Below are 20,193 nucleotides of genomic sequence, written 5' to 3' on the forward strand. Positions count from 1 at the left end.
TTAAGGGGCTGGAGAAATGATTTGGCGGTTCAAAGCACTTGCTGGCAAAGACTGATAGCCTAGGTTTGATTTCCCAGTACCCACGTGAAGCCTCATGCACAAATAAATAAATAAATAAAATATTTAAGAAGTAAAAGATATTTACAGGATAACTCAAAGATTTTTGTCCTAAGCAAATGAGTAACTGACTATTGTAGTAAAGACTAGGGGAGCCGGGCATGGTGGTGCACTCCTTTAATCCCAGCACTGGGGAGACTGATGTGGGAGGATTACTGTGAGTTCGAGGCCAGCATGGGACTACAGACTGAATTCCAGGTCAACCCTGGCGAGAGTGAGACTCTACCTTGGAGAAAACACACATACACACACATCTGCCCCCCACCCCCCTCCCACGCCAACTATAGGAAAAGTTATGTGAACTCTTAAGGAGAGACACTCATTTTGGGTTTCTTTGAGATTGAGATCCTTGGCAGTTAGGTCATCAGATCTGGATTTAGAACAGACGTTGGAGCAGTTAACATTGGCAAAACCATGAGAACTCTTAAGGTAGTGGAAGCAAATGACACATTGCAGAGGTCCAAACATTGAAACAGGGGAGAAGAAAAACCCCTGAAAAGCAGTAACAGTGGATTTAAGGAAAACCAGGGGCAGTGCTGTCTTGGAAGTCAGTGAGCATTGACTTGCCAAACCTACTTCTTCCTGGTAACAGAAATATCCCTTCTGTTTCCATGGTAACTTTAGGCACAAATATAAACAAAACTTGCTACATATTAATTGAATATGACAATAAACAGCATTAACTAAGTGAAAACTAAGCACAGTACTGTTTAGAAAAACTGAATTTCAAAATGAAATGTAGCTATACAAAAACTTCACTGTTTCTCTCACGTTTTAAGCTCTAGAACTGATTAATATTGGACAGCAAAAATTTTATTCTATTTATGTGTCTATAGAAAATGACTTAATTGATAGTTGTACTTTGATTTTTTTTTTTTTTTTACAAGTTTTTTCCCCACTGATTTGAGAGCTAGCTGACATATAAAAACTCTTATTGGGAGAGCTGGCAAGGAATTTTAATATAAAAATTTCTCTTTCCCTTCCCATTTACAGGTTTCTGAAGGATTGTCATTTTTGCATAGCAGTGTGAAAATGGTTCATGGAAATATTGCTCCTGAAAATATAATTTTGAATAAAAGCGGAGCCTGGAAAATAATGGGTTTTGATTTTTGTGTGTCATCTACCAATCCTTCTGAACAAGAGGTAAAGAAGAATATATTTGCTCTTTCAATTTTTTTAACAAGTCATAGAAGTTTGTGGTTGCAACTGGAATGGACTAGAAAATTTGATACATACATAAAAATAAACTGGTGTACTGGTTTAACTTTAAAGTTTCATAGAAAATTTCTAATGTTCAGCAAACCTTGAAGAGTATTATTTAGCTCCTATTACATAGAAGTCAATGGACTTGACAAAAGGTTCCAGAATTAAGTAAAATTGAGAACCATTGGGTTAAAAAGGATTTTTTTTTTTTTCCCTCTCACAATGCCAAATATACTTAGCGGTATTGTGACTCTCTAACAGCATTTCCCCAGCTTTTCAGACAACCGTTCTTAGGAACTACAATAGCAAGAACAGGGATCAAATAGCTAACATTTATTGAAGTATTTTATAAACACCTTTCATGTGTTTACTTACTTAATTAATCCTTATAATATCTCAATGGGGTTAAGAACAGTACTGATGAGTAAGTTATTCTTTTTTTTTTTTTCAAGTAAGTTATTCTTAAAGAATAAAAAGACAATGCTGGGCTGGAGAGGTAGCTTAGTGGTTAAGTGCGTGCCTGTGAAGCCTAAGGACCCCGATTTGAGGTTCCATTCCCCAGGACCCACATTAGCCAGATGCACAAGGGGGCACATGCGTCTAGAGTTCGTTTGCAGGGGCTAGAAGCCCTGGCACGCCCATTCTCCCCCCCCCCCCACCCTCTCTCTGCCTCTTTCTCTCTCTGTCTGTTGCTCTCAAATAACTAAATAAAAATAAAAAATAGAAAAAAAAGAGACAATGACATGCCTGAGTTTGTTGGGCGCTGAGTGGTCCAGCTGTAATTGGCGCTTACACTACTGTATTGGTGAGGATGACTGGCCGTTCATACTTTGAGACTGCTTTAGATCAACCTTGTTTTGTGTTGATTGGTTCCTTAAGGCATCTGAAAATCTTCTGTGAAAGGTTGCCAGTTAGGGTACAGGTGTTGGTTACATGCATTTTTCAGATTCAGGGAGTGGGGGAGCTTGGCAGAGTAGAAGACGGTAGTGGCTTTTTTACTTGTCTCACTACACATTGAAAGTTGGATAGCTGTGGATTGATAATGTTTTGCTTTCATTTTAAGTAATCCGTGTCATCCTTTTTCTGTCTCCTTACAGCCTAAGTTTCCTTGTAAAGAATGGGACCCAAATTTACCATCTTTGTGTCTTCCAAATCCTGAATACTTAGCTCCTGAGTACATACTTTCTGTTAGCTGTGAAACAGCGAGCGATATGTATTCTCTAGGAACTGTTATATATGCTGTGTTTAATAAAGGGAAACCTATATTTGAAGTCAACAAGCAAGATATTTATAAGAGTTTCAGTAGGCAGTTGGATCAGGTATTTGTCTACTAATATTTATTTGTATTAAAACATATTTTATGTTTTGTTGGTGTTTTTCAAAAATGCATATGGCACATTCTTACTTGAGATGAGTACCTTATTTCAGATTTGAATAACTAAATATTAGCATTGTCTGTAAATCATGAAGACTACTTAAAACTTTTTACTGTGGCTTAAATAGTAACATTTACGAGAGTGAATATTGAAAAATAATCTGAAAATACTGATCATTTTGCTTTAACAATAGAAATAATTTGAGATACTAAAGATAAACGTTTTAATCATCTTGAAAGAGTAGAATTGGCATTTTGTTTGGACAGTAGATATTCTGAGTAAAAATTACTCCTTAGCCTTTGAATATAAATTCATGCCTTTTTGAGTGTCTTACATTCAAATGTGATGCTTTTGCTCTTTTGAATAGCTGAGTCGTTTAGGACCTAGCTCCCTTGCAAGGATACCCGAGGAAGTCCGTGAACATGTGAAGCTGCTATTAAATGTAACTCCAACCGTGAGACCAGATGCAGATCAAATGACAAAAGTGAGCACATCCACATTTTTTTTCTTTTTTTGGTTATTTTGAGGTAGGGTCTCACTCTAGCCCAGGCTGACCTAGAATTCACTATGGAGTCTCAGGGTGGCCTTGAACTCATGGCAGTCCTCCTACCTCTGCCTCCCAGTGCTGGGATTAAAGGCGTGTGCCACCACATCCGGCTCATGTCCACATTTTTTCAGTAGATGGAAGAACAACGATAACAAAAAAGTTAAAGTTCTTATGAAAAATGATTTAATTTTCAGGGGATATCTGTGTTCATGAGTGTATTAAACATGCAGTTTCTTTTAATATTAAGTAATGAAATAGTTTGGTACATAATTGCTATGATAGACAACTAAGGTTTCACCCAGAGCCCTAATGGTCATCATGAGGGAATGTAGACATTCTAGATTCCCAGCAAGCAAAGCACTCTTAATTTAACTTGGAAATTTTAGTAAATGCTGAGTGCTTTTTATGTTTTCAAGATGTTTTAATTTTTCAATATTTTGTAGTTCTTAAAACGATACTGTTGCTCAGCCACTTACAGCTATCGAGACCAAAGATAACTCTTTTCCATATTTTCAGATCCCCTTCTTTGATGATGTTGGTGCAGTGACCCTTCAATATTTTGATACCTTATTCCAAAGAGATAATCTTCAAAAATCTCAGTTTTTCAAAGGACTACCAAAGGTTCTACCAAAGCTGCCCAAGGTTAGTTGATCAGCTTCTTTTTATTATAGTCATAATTATTTCATTTAAAGTTTACTTTGACTTATTATTATAACTCTTCCAAAGCAGTAATATATCTTTGTCTTTAGGTACTTAAATGACAATGAATGTTGTATCACATGTGTCCAAACTGTGGCTCGTGAGTCATATCTGGCCCAGGACAGCTTTGAATTCAGTCCAACACAAAATTATAAGTGTACTTAAATGAGATATCTGAGATTTTCCTTGTGGTTTTGTTCTGTTTCGTTTTTGGAACTCATTTACATGGTTCTCAAGTATGAGCTTTATAGATGACAATACAATATAGAACAGATTGGACATGCTTGCCAGTAAAACTGAAGCCACAGGTTTGTTAGTGCTCCAAAATAAATAGGATTGAAGCAACTAAAAGGATGTAACCCATGTTACAGCAATAGTTGATAGTAAATGCCAGAAGAGATGTCTATAAACTACCATTGTGGCGATTGTAGCCTCATTTGCAATTATGTGGATGCTTCTGTATCAGCGCTCGCTTTTCTAATTATTTTAAATCTTCTTCTCTGACTTACTAAATAGCGAGTGTAAAATAGTGTAAGATTGATGAATACTAAAGAAGACAGTGACTCCTAAGACATATCCAGTGTTAATCTGTCACATAGCCATTGGTTATATACTTACTGTCTCACCCTTTGCTGAATTCAATGGTATGGAGGGTAAAGAGACAGTCTATAAATTGCTCCTGCTCTCAAGGTCATTATAGCAAATGTAAGTAGGTTTAACATATATGAAATACAAATTAACAGAGACTGTGTTTAAGTTGGGTAAAAAAAAAAGTCAGTAATGATGGATTAAGAGGACGAACATAATGAAGACTACTTAGGGAAAATTTCCTAAAAATAAAGGGGACAGACAACACATCCTCTTTACCTACATGATTCTCAGCTTACTCTGTTTGTCTTGGCACAGCTCCCAGTGGCATCCCTTTTTTCCTCTAACAGGTATCCCAAGCTCAGCCATACATTTCATGGTTACCTTTACCTAAAGGCTTTGAAACTTTGCATTCCATATGAGTACTGGTGAACACTTGAAATAAGTTCTGCTTTTTGAAAAAATCATTTTTTCTTTTAGCGTGTCATCGTGCAAAGAATTTTGCCTTGTTTGACTTCAGAATTTGTAAACCCTGACATGGTACCTTTTGTTTTGCCTAATGTTTTACTGATTGCTGAGGAATGTACCAAAGAAGAATACGTCAAATTAATTCTCCCTGAACTTGGTCCTGTATTTAAGCAGCAGGAGCCAATCCAGGTATGTGGAAGGGGCTTCTGAGTATGTATATCCTGTGATTTATGATATATTACCATTAAGGAAGCAAGTATGAAGGTTTTTTTTTTTTTTTGCCAAGAAAGTGAGATTTATTTAGAAGCAACAACAACAACAAGGTATGGGGATGCCATTGTGAAAGGAAATACAAGATTGCGCCATGAGACTGTCAGATCTGAGGGTGTGATCTTGCCTCCACAGGCACTGCAGATATTTCCCAGTTTGGTCAAGAGGACCTGCTCCCTCAATTAATTTCTTCATGCGTAATTTCACACTGTGGGTTGACACAGGGGCAATGTCAACGCGGGAAGTTTTCCCAAGATCTGTGTATGGACACATGGTGGGAATGACCTCCCTTAGAGTGGCTAGGAGGTGCCCAAAGTCTCCTTCAGTGACAAGCGACGGGAAGGGAAGTGGGTGGGTTCAGAGCAGGGTCTTCAGCAGCAAGGGCAAGGGATGGCAGAGCACATGGGGCGGGGGCAGGTGGAGATGACGCAGGTTGGGCGGTAGCAAGTGGTGTGGCAGGAGACTTGGCCACACACTGGACGCAGGCAGCAGCAGGGGCGGCAGCAGCAGGGGCGGCAGCAGCTGGAGCCACCACAGGAGGGCTGGCAGCAGCTGGAGATGCAGCAGCTGGGGCGGCAGCAGGAGGGTTGGCAGCAGGTGGGCTGGCAGCACACAGATTGGCAGCTCTGAGGCCTGCAGCAGCTGGAGATGCAGCACTGGGGCCTGCAGCAGCTGGGGCGGCAGCAGGAGGGTTGGCAGCAGGTGGGCTGGCAACACACAGATTGGCAGCTCTGAGGCCTGCAGCAGCTGGAGATGCAGCACTGGGGCCTGCAGCAGCTGGGGCGGCAGCAGGAGGGTCGGCAGCAGGTGGGCTGGCAGCACACAGATTGGCAGCTCTGGGGCCTGCAGCAGCTGGAGATGCAGCACTGGGGCCTGCAGCAGCTGGAGATGCAGCTCTGGGGCCTGCAGCAGCTGGAGATGCAGCACTGGGGCCTGCAGCAGCTGGGGCGGCAGCAGCTGGACACTCCACAGCTGGGGCGGCAGCAGGTGGTCCTGCAGCAGGTGGTCTGCATGCAGCTGGGCTGGCAGCAGGCCTCCTGGCCACAGCTTTGCTCAGAGCAGACGGAGCCACAACAGGAGTTGACCATGGTGTCTGAGGATGGTGTGGGTGGGTTTCCAGGTGAGTGAGTTTCAAGTTGTGAAGTCTCCTTGCTGCATGGCCCCTTTTATACCCAGATGAGGAGCTTCTGTGATTATGGAAAGAGAACTTCCTTGTTTTTGTTTATATGTCACGAATGCAATTAAGGAATTGTAGTTTTCTACTCGAAGCTACTTTAGGTAGAAAATAATTATTTCCCTTTTGTCATGTTTCCTAGTGTTCCCACATGAATCACCTCTCATGATTTTCCCCTGTGTTGCTGTGTGACATGAATTCAGTCTCTAGGGACACAGGAGAGTCATGTGTCTTTCATTAGTATGATTTCTGGAGAGTTTCTGAAGGGTCTAGAATCCATGTGGATAGATTCATGATTGAGTCAGGTGGAATGCTGGAATGAAGAAAGGAAATAAAATCCTATTTTTAAGTGTGAGAAATGAGGAAGGTTATGAATCATGTTTATATTTTCAGTGGACATGGAGATAATGCAATTTCTAGTACATCCTAAGATGTGTTCACTCTTAGCATCCTGATATACCTTACATCAGACTCAGTGTTTTAAAAAAATATATTCACTTATGAGTATGGGTGTGTGTGTGTGTGTGTGTGTGAGAGAGAGAGAGAGAGAGAGAGAGAGAGAGAGAGAGAGAGAATGAAAATGGGTGCACCAGGATCTCTTGCCACTGTAAACAAGCTAGAAACACATACGCCACTTTGTGCATCTGGCTTCATGTGGGTACTGAGGAACCAGGGCTGAAGGGTTTTTTTGTTTGTTTTGTTTTTTCTAGGTAGGGTCTCGCTCTAGCCCAGGTGGACCTGAAATTTACTAAGTAGTTTTAGGCTGGCCTCGAACTCATGGCAATCTTCCTACCTCTGCCTCCTGAGTGCTGGGATTAAAGGCATGTACCACCATGCCTGGCTTAGTATGTGAGTTTTTAAAAATTGAAATCAGTGTCCTAGCAAATAAATACAATGAAATTCTGTGTATGTTGTATCCAGTTGATTTTATTAGAAATTATTGTTTTGAGAAAAAGATAATAATTTTTCTCCCAAACTTTTACTACCTATTTATCAAATATTTTATTTTGGGGAGGGGCAAAGAGAAGGAAAGGGAATGAGCACACCAGGGCCTCTAGCTACTGCAAATGAAGATCAGACCTATGCACCACTTGTGCATCTGGCTTACGCGGGTACTGGGAAATCAAACCTGCATTCTTAGGCTTCACAGGCAAGTGCCTTAACTGCTAAACCATCTCTCCAACCCCCAAACTTTTATTTTTAAACAAATGACTTCTGTTTTAAAATTTTTATTTATTTGTAATCAGAGAGAGGGAAACAGAGAGAATGAGCATGCCAGGGCCTCTAGCCACTGCAAATAGACTCCAGACACATGTGCCACTTTCTGCTTCTGGCTTTGTGTGGGTACTGGGGAATCAAACCCAGGTCATTAGGCTTTGCAGGCAAGGGCTTTAACCACTGACCCACCTCTCCAGCCCTTCTCCCAATCTTTTAAGTATTTCTACTTAGTTTGTTGTGTTAGTCTTTAATTTGTAGATGGTTCATGCCCATTTTTTCTCTTTATTTTCTTCCTAATAAATACAATAATTAAACTAGGAACTTTGCATAGAGCACTATGAAAATAATGTATAAATGTAATGTGTACATGTATGTGAAGAAGTTAGTCTAATGTACATTCAAGCACAATCTGTATTTGTCAGAAACAAGGTCATCTTGAATTTAAGTGCAGTGGCTCATTCACCTGTACTTGAATCTTAGGTTCTTTTTCTCGTTTCTACAACTATGACTTCTATTAGTCATTTTCATATTAAAGCTTCCATTTCCTCATTCCTAAAGTCAACAGAGTTGTTGAAATGAAATTTTCTGACATACACTATATTATGTATTTCTGCCACTGTATGGTGATAGCTTATTAGTTAACTGTGTAATGGTTTTATGACTTTGTAGTTGTTCCCTTGAAGAGAGGGGAGTGTCAAGGCAGTCTCTGGGAAAGTTCCTGTGACCAGGAAAGACTTTGGGAGTGAGAAAGGGAGCTGTAAGCTTTGGTGCAGGCTCCCTCCCCATGTTTCAGGTTTATCAGCTGCTCCTACTTGTGCTAGTGTGCCTACAATCTGAGTCCTTATTTGACCCCATTTGTTCATTGCATTCCTGCATGAATAGAAGTGATTTGTTCCTTATAATTTAGGGATATAAAGACACCTTGGTTAAAAAAACAGAATATTGGGCTGGAGAGATGGCTTAGCAGTTAAGCGCTTGCCTGTGAAGCCTAAGGACCACAGTTCGAGGCTTGATTCCCCAGGACCCACGTTAGCCAGATGCACAAGGGGGCACATGTGTCTGGAGTTCATTTGCAGTGGCTGGAGGCCCTGGTGTGCCCATTCTTTCTCTATCTGCCTCTCTCTCTCTCTGTCTGTCGCTCTCAAATAAATAATTAAAAATTTAAAACAAAACAAAACAGAATATTAAAAACAACTAAAAATACTGTTTTTATAATTTTCCCTTAGAGGTGTTTTCTTCATTTTACATCATCACAGAAGCTGAGTGGTAAAATTTACTTCCTTGGTCATCTGACTTTGCTGCCCTCTGTCTTTCATTATTTTTCCCTAGCTTTCTGGGTACTGGTACTTGTACGTAAGTTATATGTTACTGTAGGTAAAGGTGAAGTTTAGAAGTTAGTCTTTATTAATAATTAAAGGATTAAACTGAGAGTATATGTTAAATATGCTTCCAGAAATATAGGAGACATGATTTGTATGTTTTTGTCTTTCATGCTTTCAGGCTAGCAACATGGTGAGTGTCAAAATTAATTACTTACTTTTTAAAAACACTAAATTTTGTTATATGGTCAATTGACTGTAAAGATTCCAGACTTTGATTCACATTTTCTCTTTTTCTACACAGATTTTGTTAATTTTCCTACAAAAGATGGATTTGCTATTGACCAAAACTCCTCCTGATGAGATAAAGAACAGCGTCCTACCAATGGTCTACCGAGCACTGGAAGCTCCTTCCATTCAGATCCAGGTCGAGCGCTTAAATTGTTTGTGCTCCATGATTCTGATTCTTAGTGCGGAAGAGAGAAGTATTGTGTATTTTAGGATTGAATTGTAGCATTTTATCTTATAATTTTGTTTATGTTTTTGAAGCAGGGTCTTACTGTAGCCCAGGCTGATATGGAACTCACTCTGTAGCCCAAGGCTACCCTCAAACTCAACCATCCTCCTACCTCTGCCTCCCTTGTGTTGGGATTAAATGTGTACACCACCACATCCAGGTTATTTTTCAGTTTTCTCTAAAGAAGATATAATTAGATATAGTTAGTGGTGCATGTTTATAATCCTAGAAATTGGGCTGAAGTAGGAGGCTTGCAAATTTGAGGTCTGCCTGGTCTGCAGAGCAAGATCACATCTCAAAAGAAGGAAAGAAAAAGGAAAAAGAGTTATAGCCTCTAGAAGCACTAACACAGGTTTTGTGTAGTCAAGCTGGGTTTAATGTGCTCATAATTATTCTTTTTCAAAGAATTGTTGAGAGGACAAGTAATATAAATGACAGTTCATTTCAATTTGTCATAAATTACTTAAGTAAATGTAAAATGTTTCTGAATGTGTGAGAGAACCAATGACAGTCTTTCCTGAGATTGATCAGATATATTTTCTTAATAGGAGCTCTGTCTAAACATCATTCCAACTTTTGCAAATCTTATAGACTACCCATCCATGAAAAATGCTTTGATACCAAGAATTAAAAATGCCTGTCTACAAACATCTTCCCTTGCCGTAAGTCATCACATATTAATTTTTGTTTTTCTTCCGTATCTCAGTAGTTTAATTATTTCATTATGTAGTAACTCTTATTATTATTTGTTTATATATTATTATTATATATTATTGTTTATATGTAATATATATATATGTTTTATGTATATATATTATTTGTTTATATCTTAGCTGTAGGTAACCCATATATAATATTACAGAAGTAAATTTTAGTTTTTTTTCATGTAATATACTATATTGTATCTCAGACCTTACTCTCTGTTCTCTTAACTTTGAATATTTTAATAACAAAGTTGAATGATTAATATTAATCCTTTTTCTGCTTTAGCTTACAATTTGTTTTGTCAGTGTTGCAGTCAGGTTCACATTGCTGGCAGAAATCACCCAAGCAACTTGAGGGGAAAAAAGGGTTTATTTTGGCTTACAGACTCAGAGGGAAGCTCCATGATGGCAGGGGAAAATGATGGCATGAGCAGAGGATGAACCCTCTGGCCAACATAATGTAGGCAATAGGAACAGGAGAGTGTGCCAAACGCTGGCTTTAATACCCATAAGTCTGCCCCCAACAATGCACTGCAACAGGGGGCATTAATTCCCACATCTCTATTAGCTGGGAACCTAGCATTTAGAACACCTAAGTTTATGGGGGACACCTGAATCAAACTACCACATCCTGCCTCTGGCCCCCATAAACTGATATCCATACATGATGTAAAATGCAATGCATTCAGTTCCAACTTTAAAAGTACCCATATTTTTATCAATCCTAATGATGTTCAAATATCCCCATAATCCAAAATCTTTTAACTGAGCCATAATACCAAAACAATCCCAGAAAAACCCATAATGGCACAGAATAAACACTCACTGCCAAAGATAGTATTGGACATAGCAAAGAATTCAGCCAATACAAGATTTAATCAAGGCAAACATCAAACTGTAGCTCCAAGTCCAGCAACTCTAGTCAGTGACAAATATCCAAGTTTGATAATCCTAACCAGCAACAAGTATCTGGAGTTCTAATTCTGCCCCTCCAGCTAGGCTACTCACAGTCCTGGAAAACTTCATCAGGGCCAGTAGCTCTCCTCAGCAGCCATCTCGTGGTCCTGGTATCTCCACTGGGTCTCCACTGCAACCCATGGTTCCTCCTCATGGCTCCATTGGGTCTCCATGATAGCATCCAGCAACCTTGCTCCACACTGTCCATGGCCATTTCCAAAACACAAGATTGTGTTGCAAATTCACTGACCCTCTCTTTCCTGCATTTCTTATACTCCCTAATACTAGGTTGGGTGCCAATTTGTTAATCCAAGGGGTTATACAACAGACTTTGAAGAACAGGACACTGAGAATTCAGGTCCCTTAAAAAAATCTACATTCTTCCTGTTGCCCCAATGCAGGTCAGCAGGTTCAATCTCAATGGTTGTAATCTCTCATATAATTGCTGCTGAAGGGGCAGTCCCAAGATTTCATTTCTGTGCCATATCCGTCTGCATACACCAGTCCATTTCTACATACTGCAGCCCTGCATACATTCTTAAGAGACAGACATAACAGCAAGCCTCTCATACAAACTGCTTCTAGCTCAGTTCAGACAAAGGTCATTTTTACCCTCATAAGCCAAATAGTCCGTAGTTCTTGCTGCATTCAGGTCTTGGAACTTTGACCAGAATAGTCAGTTTAAAAATAATCATGAGGCTGGGTGTGGTAGCTTTTAATCCCAGCACTAGGGAAGTAGAGGTAGGAGGATTGCTGTGAGTTTGAGGCCATCCTGGAACTACATAGTGAGTTCCAGGTCAGCCTGGGCTAGAGGGAGACCCTACCTCAAAAAAGCAAAATAAATATATAAATAAATAAAAATATCCCTAAATTATTTGTCAAGGAAGCTAGAATAAATAACATGTTTTTCATTGTCTCATATCAAGAGCAATAAACACTTTTAACTAAATCTAAGAACTTACTACATTGATATTTTAATTTTTATTTTAGAGAAAGCTAGTGAGAGAGAGAGAGAATTGGTGTGCCAGGGCCTTAGCCATTACAGTTGAACTCCAGACACTTCCGACACCTAGTGGGCATGTACGACCTTGCACTTGCCTCACCTTTGTGTGTCTGGCTAACGTGGATCTGGAGAGTAGGACATTGGTACTTAGGCTTCACAGGCAGTCAGTTTAACCACTAAGATCTTTCTCTAACCCCACATTGATATTTTTATTTTTTAAAATATATTTTATTTATTTATTTGAGAGAGAGAGAGGCAGAGAGAAAGAAAGAGAATGGGTGCACCAGGGCCTCCAGCCCCTGCAAATGAATTCCAGATGTATGTACCCCTTTGTGCATCTGGTTTTTGTGGGTCTTGGGGAATCGAACCGGGAATCTTTGGCTTTGCAGGCAAATGCCTTAACCACTAACCCTACTCTCCAGACCACCACATTGATATTTTTAATAGAATTATTAAATAATCTCTTCAAATCGCAGCTTTAAAAGCCAGGCATGGTGGTGCACACCTTTAATTCCAGTACTTGGGATGCAGAGGTAGGAGGATCGCTGTGGATTTGAGGCCAGCCTGAGACTACATAGTGAATTCCAGGTCAACCTGAGCTAGAGTGAGACCCTACCTCAAAACAAAACAAAACAGCAGCTTTAGGAAAAAGATTTCTATTCTTTCTTTTTAAAATTTTTGTTTTTATTTATTTATTTGAGAGAAAGAAAGAGGGGGGGAAGGAGAAAGGGAGAGAGAGAGAGAATGGGTGCACCAGGGCCTCCAGCCATAGTAGATAAACTCCAGACTCATGCACTACTTTGTGCATCTGGCTTACCTAGGTCCTAGGGGAATCGAACCTGGGTCCTTTGGCTTTGCAGGAAAGTGCCTTAACTGCTGATCCATCTTTATAGCACTTTTTTTTTTTTTTTGGTTTTTCAAGGTAGGGTCTCACTGTAGCCCAGGCTAACCTAGAATTCACTGTGTAGTCTCAGGGTGGCCTCACTCAAACTCAGGACGATCCCCCTACCTCTGCCTCCTGAGTGCTGGAATTAAATGTGTGTGCCACCACTCCATACTTTTCCAGCCCTTTTAAAAATGTTTTATGCTTGACCAGTTCTTGATACTTATGTTTTATAATGGGCATATTATCATATTGAGATTTTATACAGTTTATTCTTTGGAGATTCCCAACATCCATCTTTATGTATGGTGGAATTTAAAAATCCAGGCTGAGCTGGAAATTCACTGTGTAGTATGAAGGTGGCCTCAAACTCAATGCGATTCTCCTACCTCTGCCTCCTCAGTGTTGGGATTAAAGGCATGCACCACCATGCCTGGCTTAAATTTTAATGTAAATTACTAGCTAAGTAGATTTTTTTTTTTGTTGGCAAAAGCTCTGAAAGTGACAAGATTTTGCTTAATAGCCATCTAGTCCATTTTTGTTCATATTTTTTTGGTAGAATGGCTGTGGGGTGAAAGACATGAGGTTTAAGCAGGGGAAATTAATTAATGAAAGGGGCAAACATGGAATTAAATGAAGAACACTGATTTTTTATTCTCATTTTGTTACTAACGACTCTTCCCAAGTGCTGGGATTACAGGTATGGGCTACAATGTTATTTTTTAAAAAAATATTTTTATTTATTTATGTGTGTGTGGGAGGGGGAGAGAAAATATGGGAATCAAACCTGGGTCATTTGGCTTTGCAGGTAAGCACCTTAACTGCTAAGCAATCTCTCCAGCCCCACCATGTTATTTTTACTTTAAGATTAGGTCTCACAAAATTGCCCAAGCTGGCCTTAAACTTTCTCTGAAGCTCAAGCATGTCTAGAACTTGAGATCCTCCTTCCTTACTCTCTTGAGTAGCTAGGATTACAGGCCTGTGCCACTAGGCCCAGCCTAAGGTATTCTGTCTTAATAAATCTTAGCTGAAAGCTAAAGTGCAACATGTTTATCACATGTTGAATGGGGAGGGGGAAATGGCTTGGTAGATAAGGGCTTGCTTGCGAACAGGAGGACCTGAGTTTGGCTTCTTAGCACCCACTTAGAAGCCGCTACAGTGATGATCATCTATAAGTCTAGTACTAGGAAGGAACCCTGGGGCTTGCTGGCTGGCTACCTATCCAAATTAGCTCCAGGTTCAGTGAGAGACCTATCTCCAAGAGTAAAATGGACAGCAATTAAGGAAGACATCAGCTGTTGACCATTAGCCAACACACACATGTACACACATGCACTTGCACCCATATGTATGCATGTACCCACACACACACAAATAGACACCATTCATACACAAAGTTGAATACATTGATTATTATCGTTACTGTTTTTTACATGGGTGCTGGGGATCCAAACTCATTTCCTTATGCTTATGCAAGAAACACTGTACCTGGCTATGAAGATGGCTCATAGTCAAAGGCTACAGCAAGAAAAAAAAAAATAGAAATAAAACTTCACGTTAGACAAATATAGACATTATCAGATGTTAAAATATTTAGTTTAACAATGAACTGAACCCCAGTTCAAATAGTTGGTCACTTAGTGGGGAGATTGTCTTTCTTTCTCTAATTAAAATATTCCCAAAGGAATGTCTTTAGTAAACACATATAAAAGGTCCTTATAGCTGGGCGTGGTGGCACACGCCTTTAATCCCAGCACTTGGGTGGAAGAGGTAGGAGGATTGCCATGAGTTCGAGGCCACCCTGAGACTCCATAGTGAATTCCAGGTCAGCCTGGGCTTGAGTGAGACCCTACCTCAACAACCCCCCTCCAAAAAAGGTCCTTCTATCCTAATGGCTTACAGCACTGCCAAATTAAAGGAGTAGAGCTGTAGCTCGGTGGTGGAGCACTTGGCTTGTGTGGTCAGGGCTGTGGTTTCAGTCTCTAGTCCTGCAAAGCTGAATGAATATTGCAAGCTGAAACCATTCTTTATTGTTACCTAACTACTAAATTGCCGAAATACTCACATATCCTTTCTGAAATAAGTCAACAAAATTAGAGAGTGTTTTCTTATGTTAATAAAACATGACTTCAAAACTTTTCTTTTGTGCCACAGGAGATTGAACACAAAGAATTCACAAATGTTAGGCAAACTATAGCGCCAGCTGAAATCTCCTTTATTCCTGAGAATTTGCTATATGTTCATAAGAAGATCAAACTTAATTCTTAAATATTTTATTTTACAGTACGAAAACTTGGCATAAAAAATGCAATTTCTGTCTTTTAACAGGTCCGTGTGAATTCATTAGTCTGCTTAGGAAAGATTTTGGAATACTTGGATAAGTGGTTTGTACTTGATGATATCCTGCCCTTTTTGCAACAAATTCCATCCAAGGAACCTGCAGTCCTCATGGGAATTTTAGGTAAGCTTTGTGTCATTTGACATTACTATGTCATATTTAGTTACTCAAAATTTCCCATATATAAAACAATTGAGGGCTGGAGAGATGGCTTAGTATCTAAGGTGCTTGCCTGCAAAGCCAAAGGACCCATTTCAAATAAATAAATATTTTAAAAATAAAACTATTGAACTTTTTAAAAGTATTTTATTTATTTTTGTGAGAGAGTGAGTGAGTGAGTATTAGCATATCAGGGTCTCTAGCCACTGCAAACAAATTCCAGATGTATGTGCCATCTTGTGTATCGACTTAAATGGGTACTGGAGAGTTGAATCTATATCCTTAGGCTTTGCAGGCACAGTCATTATCTTATCCAGCCCGGCAGTTGAACTTTTTTTTTTCCCCCAAGGTAGAGTCTCTCTCTGGCTCCGGCTGGCCTGGAATTCACTATGTAGTCTCAGGGTGGCCTTGAACTTACAGTGATCCTCCTACCTCTGCCTCCCGAGTGCTGGGATTAAAGGCATGTGCCACTGCACCTGGCTTACAACAATTTAACTTTAAAAAATATTTTGATTGATAGAGAAAGAGAATGAATATGGTGCAGTGGGGCCTCCTGCCGTTGCAAAGGAACTCCAAATGCAGGCACCACCACTGTGTGCTTCTGGCTTTATGTGGGGCCTGGGAAATCGAATCTAGACTGTAAGGCTTTGCAAGCAAAGACCTTTAACTGCTGTGATAGTTTGAATAGATAGTTCCCTATATATTTAGTGGGTTTTTAAAAATTTTTTTTATTTTCAAGATAGGGTCTTACTCTAGCTTAGGCTGACCTGGAATTCACTATGTCATCTTAGGGTGGCCTCAAACTCACAGCTATCCTCCTACATCTGCCTCCCAAGTTCTGGGATTAAAGGCGTGCACCAGCACACCCTGCTTATTCAGTGTTTTATTAGTTTGTAGTTTGCATCTGCAGCCACCTGGCTGGAGTCAGTGTCACTGGGTGGATCTTAAGGTCCAGCCCCAAGGTGTGGTAGTAGGTTTGAAACTGCATTCTAAAGATATGCAAAGTGTGCCTGGCTGGAGTTCCTGAAGTATGCTGTGTGGCATTTGGCTTGTGAAGCAGCTTCTCTCTTTCTGCGTGGACCTGTGAAAGCAGGCCAGCTTCTTCTGCCATTACGGAGCTTCTCTTGGATCTGTAAGCTTCAATAAATATTCCTTCCTCCATAACTGTGCCTGGTCTAGAAGTTCATCTTAGCGAACCTGAAGCCTGAAGCTGTCTACTATAACTGCTGAGCTATTTCTCCAGCCTGATAATAGGACTTTTTTTTTTTCATTTTGGTTTTTTGAGGTAGGGTCTAGCTTAAGCCCAGACTGACCTGGAATGTGCTAGGTAGTCTCAATGTGGCCTCAAACGCATGGTGAATCTCCTACCTCTGCCTCCCGAATCCTTGGATTAAAGATTGCACCACCATGCCTGGCTACAGTTGGGACTTCAATTTCATGCATATAACATTCTTTAGTCAATGATGTGATAAATGTCATAACTCCTCTTCACTGATTTTAGCAAAACAATGGAATCTTGACATTTATAAAAGAATAAGAAGGCTCAGTGGTAGAGTGTTTGGTGGGTCTTGGGTTCATTTCCAGCATCAACAAAAGTGAATCAATACATAGTAAAACAGAAAAAAAGAATAAGGCCTTTGGGAATTGTAGCTTCACCAATGTAGTGGGTTATGACTTTCCCTGTAAATGGTATGAAGTACAAGAAGTGAGCAAGTCTGTGCTGAGCCTCACTTTCAGAAGTGAGTTGAAGTATAGGTTTATACTTGACTGTAATTAAACTTCTTGAAATAGATGCCCCAGGTATAAGTGTGAGGTCTGAAGTAGATATTTTCAGGGTAGGGGAACATTCTATATCCTTATTGCTATAGTGAACTTAGATCTGATTAAGCTCTTAATTTTAACTTGTCATTAAATGTGCCCTTAAAAAAATAACAGAGGGCCTGGAGAAGTGATTTAGTGGGTAAGGCTCTTGCCTGCAAGCCTAAGGACCCATGTTTGATTTCCCTAGTACCCACGTGTAGCAGTCTGGTTCACATTGCCGGCAGAAATCCATCCAAGAGCAGCTTGGAGGTAAAAGGGTTTATTTTGGCTTACAGACTCAAGGGGAAGGCCCATGATGGCAGAGGAAAACGATGGCGTGAGCAGAGGGTGGACATCACCTCCTGGCCAACATAAGTGGACAACAGGAACAGGAGAATGTGCCAAACACTGGCAAGGGGAAACTGGCTATTATACCCATAAGCCTGCCCTCAACAATACACTGTCTCTAGGAGGTGTTAACTCCCAAATTTTCATCAGCTGGGAACCTAGCATTCAGAACACCAAAGTTTTTAGGGGACACTGAATCAAACCACTTCACAATGTAAGCCGCATCTACTACATATGTCTAGAGCTCATTTGCAGTGGCTGGTGGCCCTGGGTGTGCCCATTCTTTCTCTTTTTCTTTTCTTTCTTTCTTTTTTTTTTTTGTTTTTGAGGTAGGGTCTCACTCTAGTCCAGGCTGACCTGGAATTCACTGTGGAGTTTCAGGGTGGCCTCGAACTCACGGCAATCCTCCTACCTCTGCCTTCCGAGTGCTGGGATTAAAGGCATGTGCCACCACGCCCGGCCCCATTCTTTCTTTTTTTCTGTCTGCCTCTGCCTTCCTCTCTTTCTCAAATAAAATATTTTTTAAAAATATTTTTAAAAAAGCAGAAGGTAAAGAAGATACAGTATATAATCTGTGCTAATATTACAGGTGAAGTCATGTTGATCCAAATACAAGAGCATCTTCATTCTATAGCATTGAAAGGGGAAAATGTGTACTGCATCAGTTACCAAAAGACTTGATGTAGGTGTGTTTTCATGACTTGTATTAACTTAGAGTGATAATATACAACATTTACAGCAGCATCTTTCCACAGGGATTTATAAATGTACTTTTACTCATAAGAAGTTGGGGATCACCAAAGAACAGCTGGCTGGAAAAGTGTTGCCTCATCTCATTCCATTGAGTATAGAAAACAATCTGAATCTCAATCAGGTAGGGGTATTTTTATGCCTATTCAGTTTATTCAGCCTTTTTATTTTCTCAGCATGCTATGTGTTTGTAAGTATATAAATAAATTACACCTAAAGATGACAAGGACAAGGAAAATATGCCACAGTGTTTGGGGTGGAGGGATGGATGATTTAAGGTCTCGTTCGAAATGGTAAGTGAATGGATGTTGGAAAGTATAGGCCTTGGTACTTGACTTTGGGGGCTAGGAAGTTAACATGTGCACAAAACAACAAAGCCGTGGAGTTTGTGGGTGTTGTTATTGCTGCATAACACATCACCACAAACTTAGTAGCTTAGTGTTTTTAAACAGTGCATTTCTGTGGATCAGCCATGCTAGAGCTTGGCTTACTTTTTTACTGTTTTGCTCAGAGTGTCTTACCCTGCTGTAATCAAGTATTTGCAACTCAACAGAGCCCATTTGGGGATGATTTGCCTCTAAGCTTTCTTAAATGGTTATTGGCAGGACTCAGTTCTATTTGGACTTTTAGACTTAGGTTCTTAGTCATAATTTTGAGCATATATTTCCCCTTGGCTCAAACAGTTACCACATCTTCCAATTCATATACCTAAGACAGACAGGCATTCAAAGTCTATCTCTTCTGACCTTTTTTTTAATCTCATCCCATTACCCCTTACACACTGTCTCAATTGCATGATTCAGTAGCATGCATAAACAGTTGTACTCATGGATATAACTTAAGGCAACAGTAAAAAAGGGGGCTCAGTTGGAGGGAAACCATGCTCAACCCTCCATAGTCATTTTCCAGGGGAATCACAGAATGTACTCAGTTCTCCCAGGATTGAGTTGTGTTAACACGTGAAATGTTGCCAGCAGGAAACTCATTATAGACTCAGCACTTACAGGCTTTAGTGAGAGACTATCCCTGTCAGGAATGTTCTCACATTCCACTCTAAGAAGGAAAGCAGGCATTCAGCACAGATTGTAATCTTTGAACAGTTTAAGTGCAGCAAGCCACCATTATCACTTACTAATGGGAGCCTTCCTGAAATCTCAGCTCCCAGACAACAGCCAGAGCACACCCTTGCAGGCAGCACCTTCCCAAATCAGAACAGGCCTCCCACATTAACTTCTTTCTACACTAGCTGAGAAATGAAGCCAGACGTAGAACATGCTCTCCTGGAAGAGTCCACTTATGTAAAATATGAAAACTGCCTTACCTAATTTATGCTGCTGGAAGTCAGAATGGTGTTCATTTGTGGGGAGTAGGTTGGGAAGTGAATAGAAGAGGGCACAAGGAAGCTTCTGAGGGTGCTGACAGGGTTGTTTGTCCATTTGGTTATTAGTTGCATTGGTATATGCTCAGTCTATGCCATTTTTGAGCTACCTACATTTATTTTTCTGTTTGTTATATTTAGTTAAAAATTTTTAAGTATAATCAGAAGAAAGTAAATTGCTTAAAAAAATTCCATTTGTCACTTACATGAGACAAAAGCTACTAGAGTACAGGACAGGCGTTGTGGCATGAGCACAGGCTTGGGAGGCAGACAGCATGGATTTTACCTGCAGCATATGCTTTTGAGGGTCTTGCAGTAAGTTGCTTTCTCTCTTGCTGAGCCTCCCGTCCTCATTTGTAAAACTAGAAATACTAATA

At 40.1% G+C, this 20,193-nt stretch overlaps 2 protein-coding genes across 6 annotated transcripts in view; one reads left to right on the plus strand and one right to left on the minus strand.

Moving 5' to 3' along the window:
* The window catches only part of Scyl2 (SCY1 like pseudokinase 2), a 55,771-nt gene that overhangs the window by 25,335 nt on the left and 10,243 nt on the right, over nt 1–20,193 (plus strand). For 3 of the 5 annotated variants that reach the window (XM_045151939.1, XM_045151936.1, XM_045151940.1), the window contains 10 exons: nt 1,111–1,260; nt 2,418–2,639; nt 3,064–3,180; nt 3,760–3,885; nt 5,011–5,187; nt 9,161–9,172; nt 9,284–9,406; nt 10,045–10,158; nt 15,372–15,504; nt 18,444–18,562. In XM_045151939.1, coding sequence (XP_045007874.1) covers nt 1,111–1,260; nt 2,418–2,639; nt 3,064–3,180; nt 3,760–3,885; nt 5,011–5,187; nt 9,161–9,172; nt 9,284–9,406; nt 10,045–10,158; nt 15,372–15,504; nt 18,444–18,562 — 1,293 coding nt within the window. The remainder of the gene's footprint in view (nt 1–1,110; nt 1,261–2,417; nt 2,640–3,063; nt 3,181–3,759; nt 3,886–5,010; nt 5,188–9,160; nt 9,173–9,283; nt 9,407–10,044; nt 10,159–15,371; nt 15,505–18,443; nt 18,563–20,193) is intronic. The other 2 variants (XM_045151937.1, XM_045151938.1) reach the window with 1 other exon arrangement.
* LOC105943873 (keratin-associated protein 4-12-like) lies at nt 5,640–6,356 on the minus strand. Its single transcript, XM_045151941.1, has 2 exons — nt 6,031–6,356; nt 5,640–5,940 (listed from the first exon to the last, which is right to left on the minus strand). Exons 1-2 carry the CDS (start codon nt 6,354–6,356, stop codon nt 5,640–5,642), a joined length of 627 nt encoding a protein of 208 aa, XP_045007876.1.

Source organism: Jaculus jaculus, chromosome 6 (assembly GCF_020740685.1).
Source record: "Jaculus jaculus isolate mJacJac1 chromosome 6, mJacJac1.mat.Y.cur, whole genome shotgun sequence".
NCBI lineage: Eukaryota > Metazoa > Chordata > Mammalia > Rodentia > Dipodidae > Jaculus > Jaculus jaculus.

Coding starts and splice junctions, on each gene's coding strand:
- LOC105943873 (XM_045151941.1), bottom strand. CDS start 6,356: ATGGTCAACTCCTGTTGTGGCTCCGTCTGCTCTGAGCAAAGCTGTGGC. Junction 5,941..6,030: donor CCCAGCTGCTGCAGGCCCCA/GTGCTGCATCTC, acceptor CTGCCGCCCCAG/CTGCTGCAGGCCCCAGTGCT.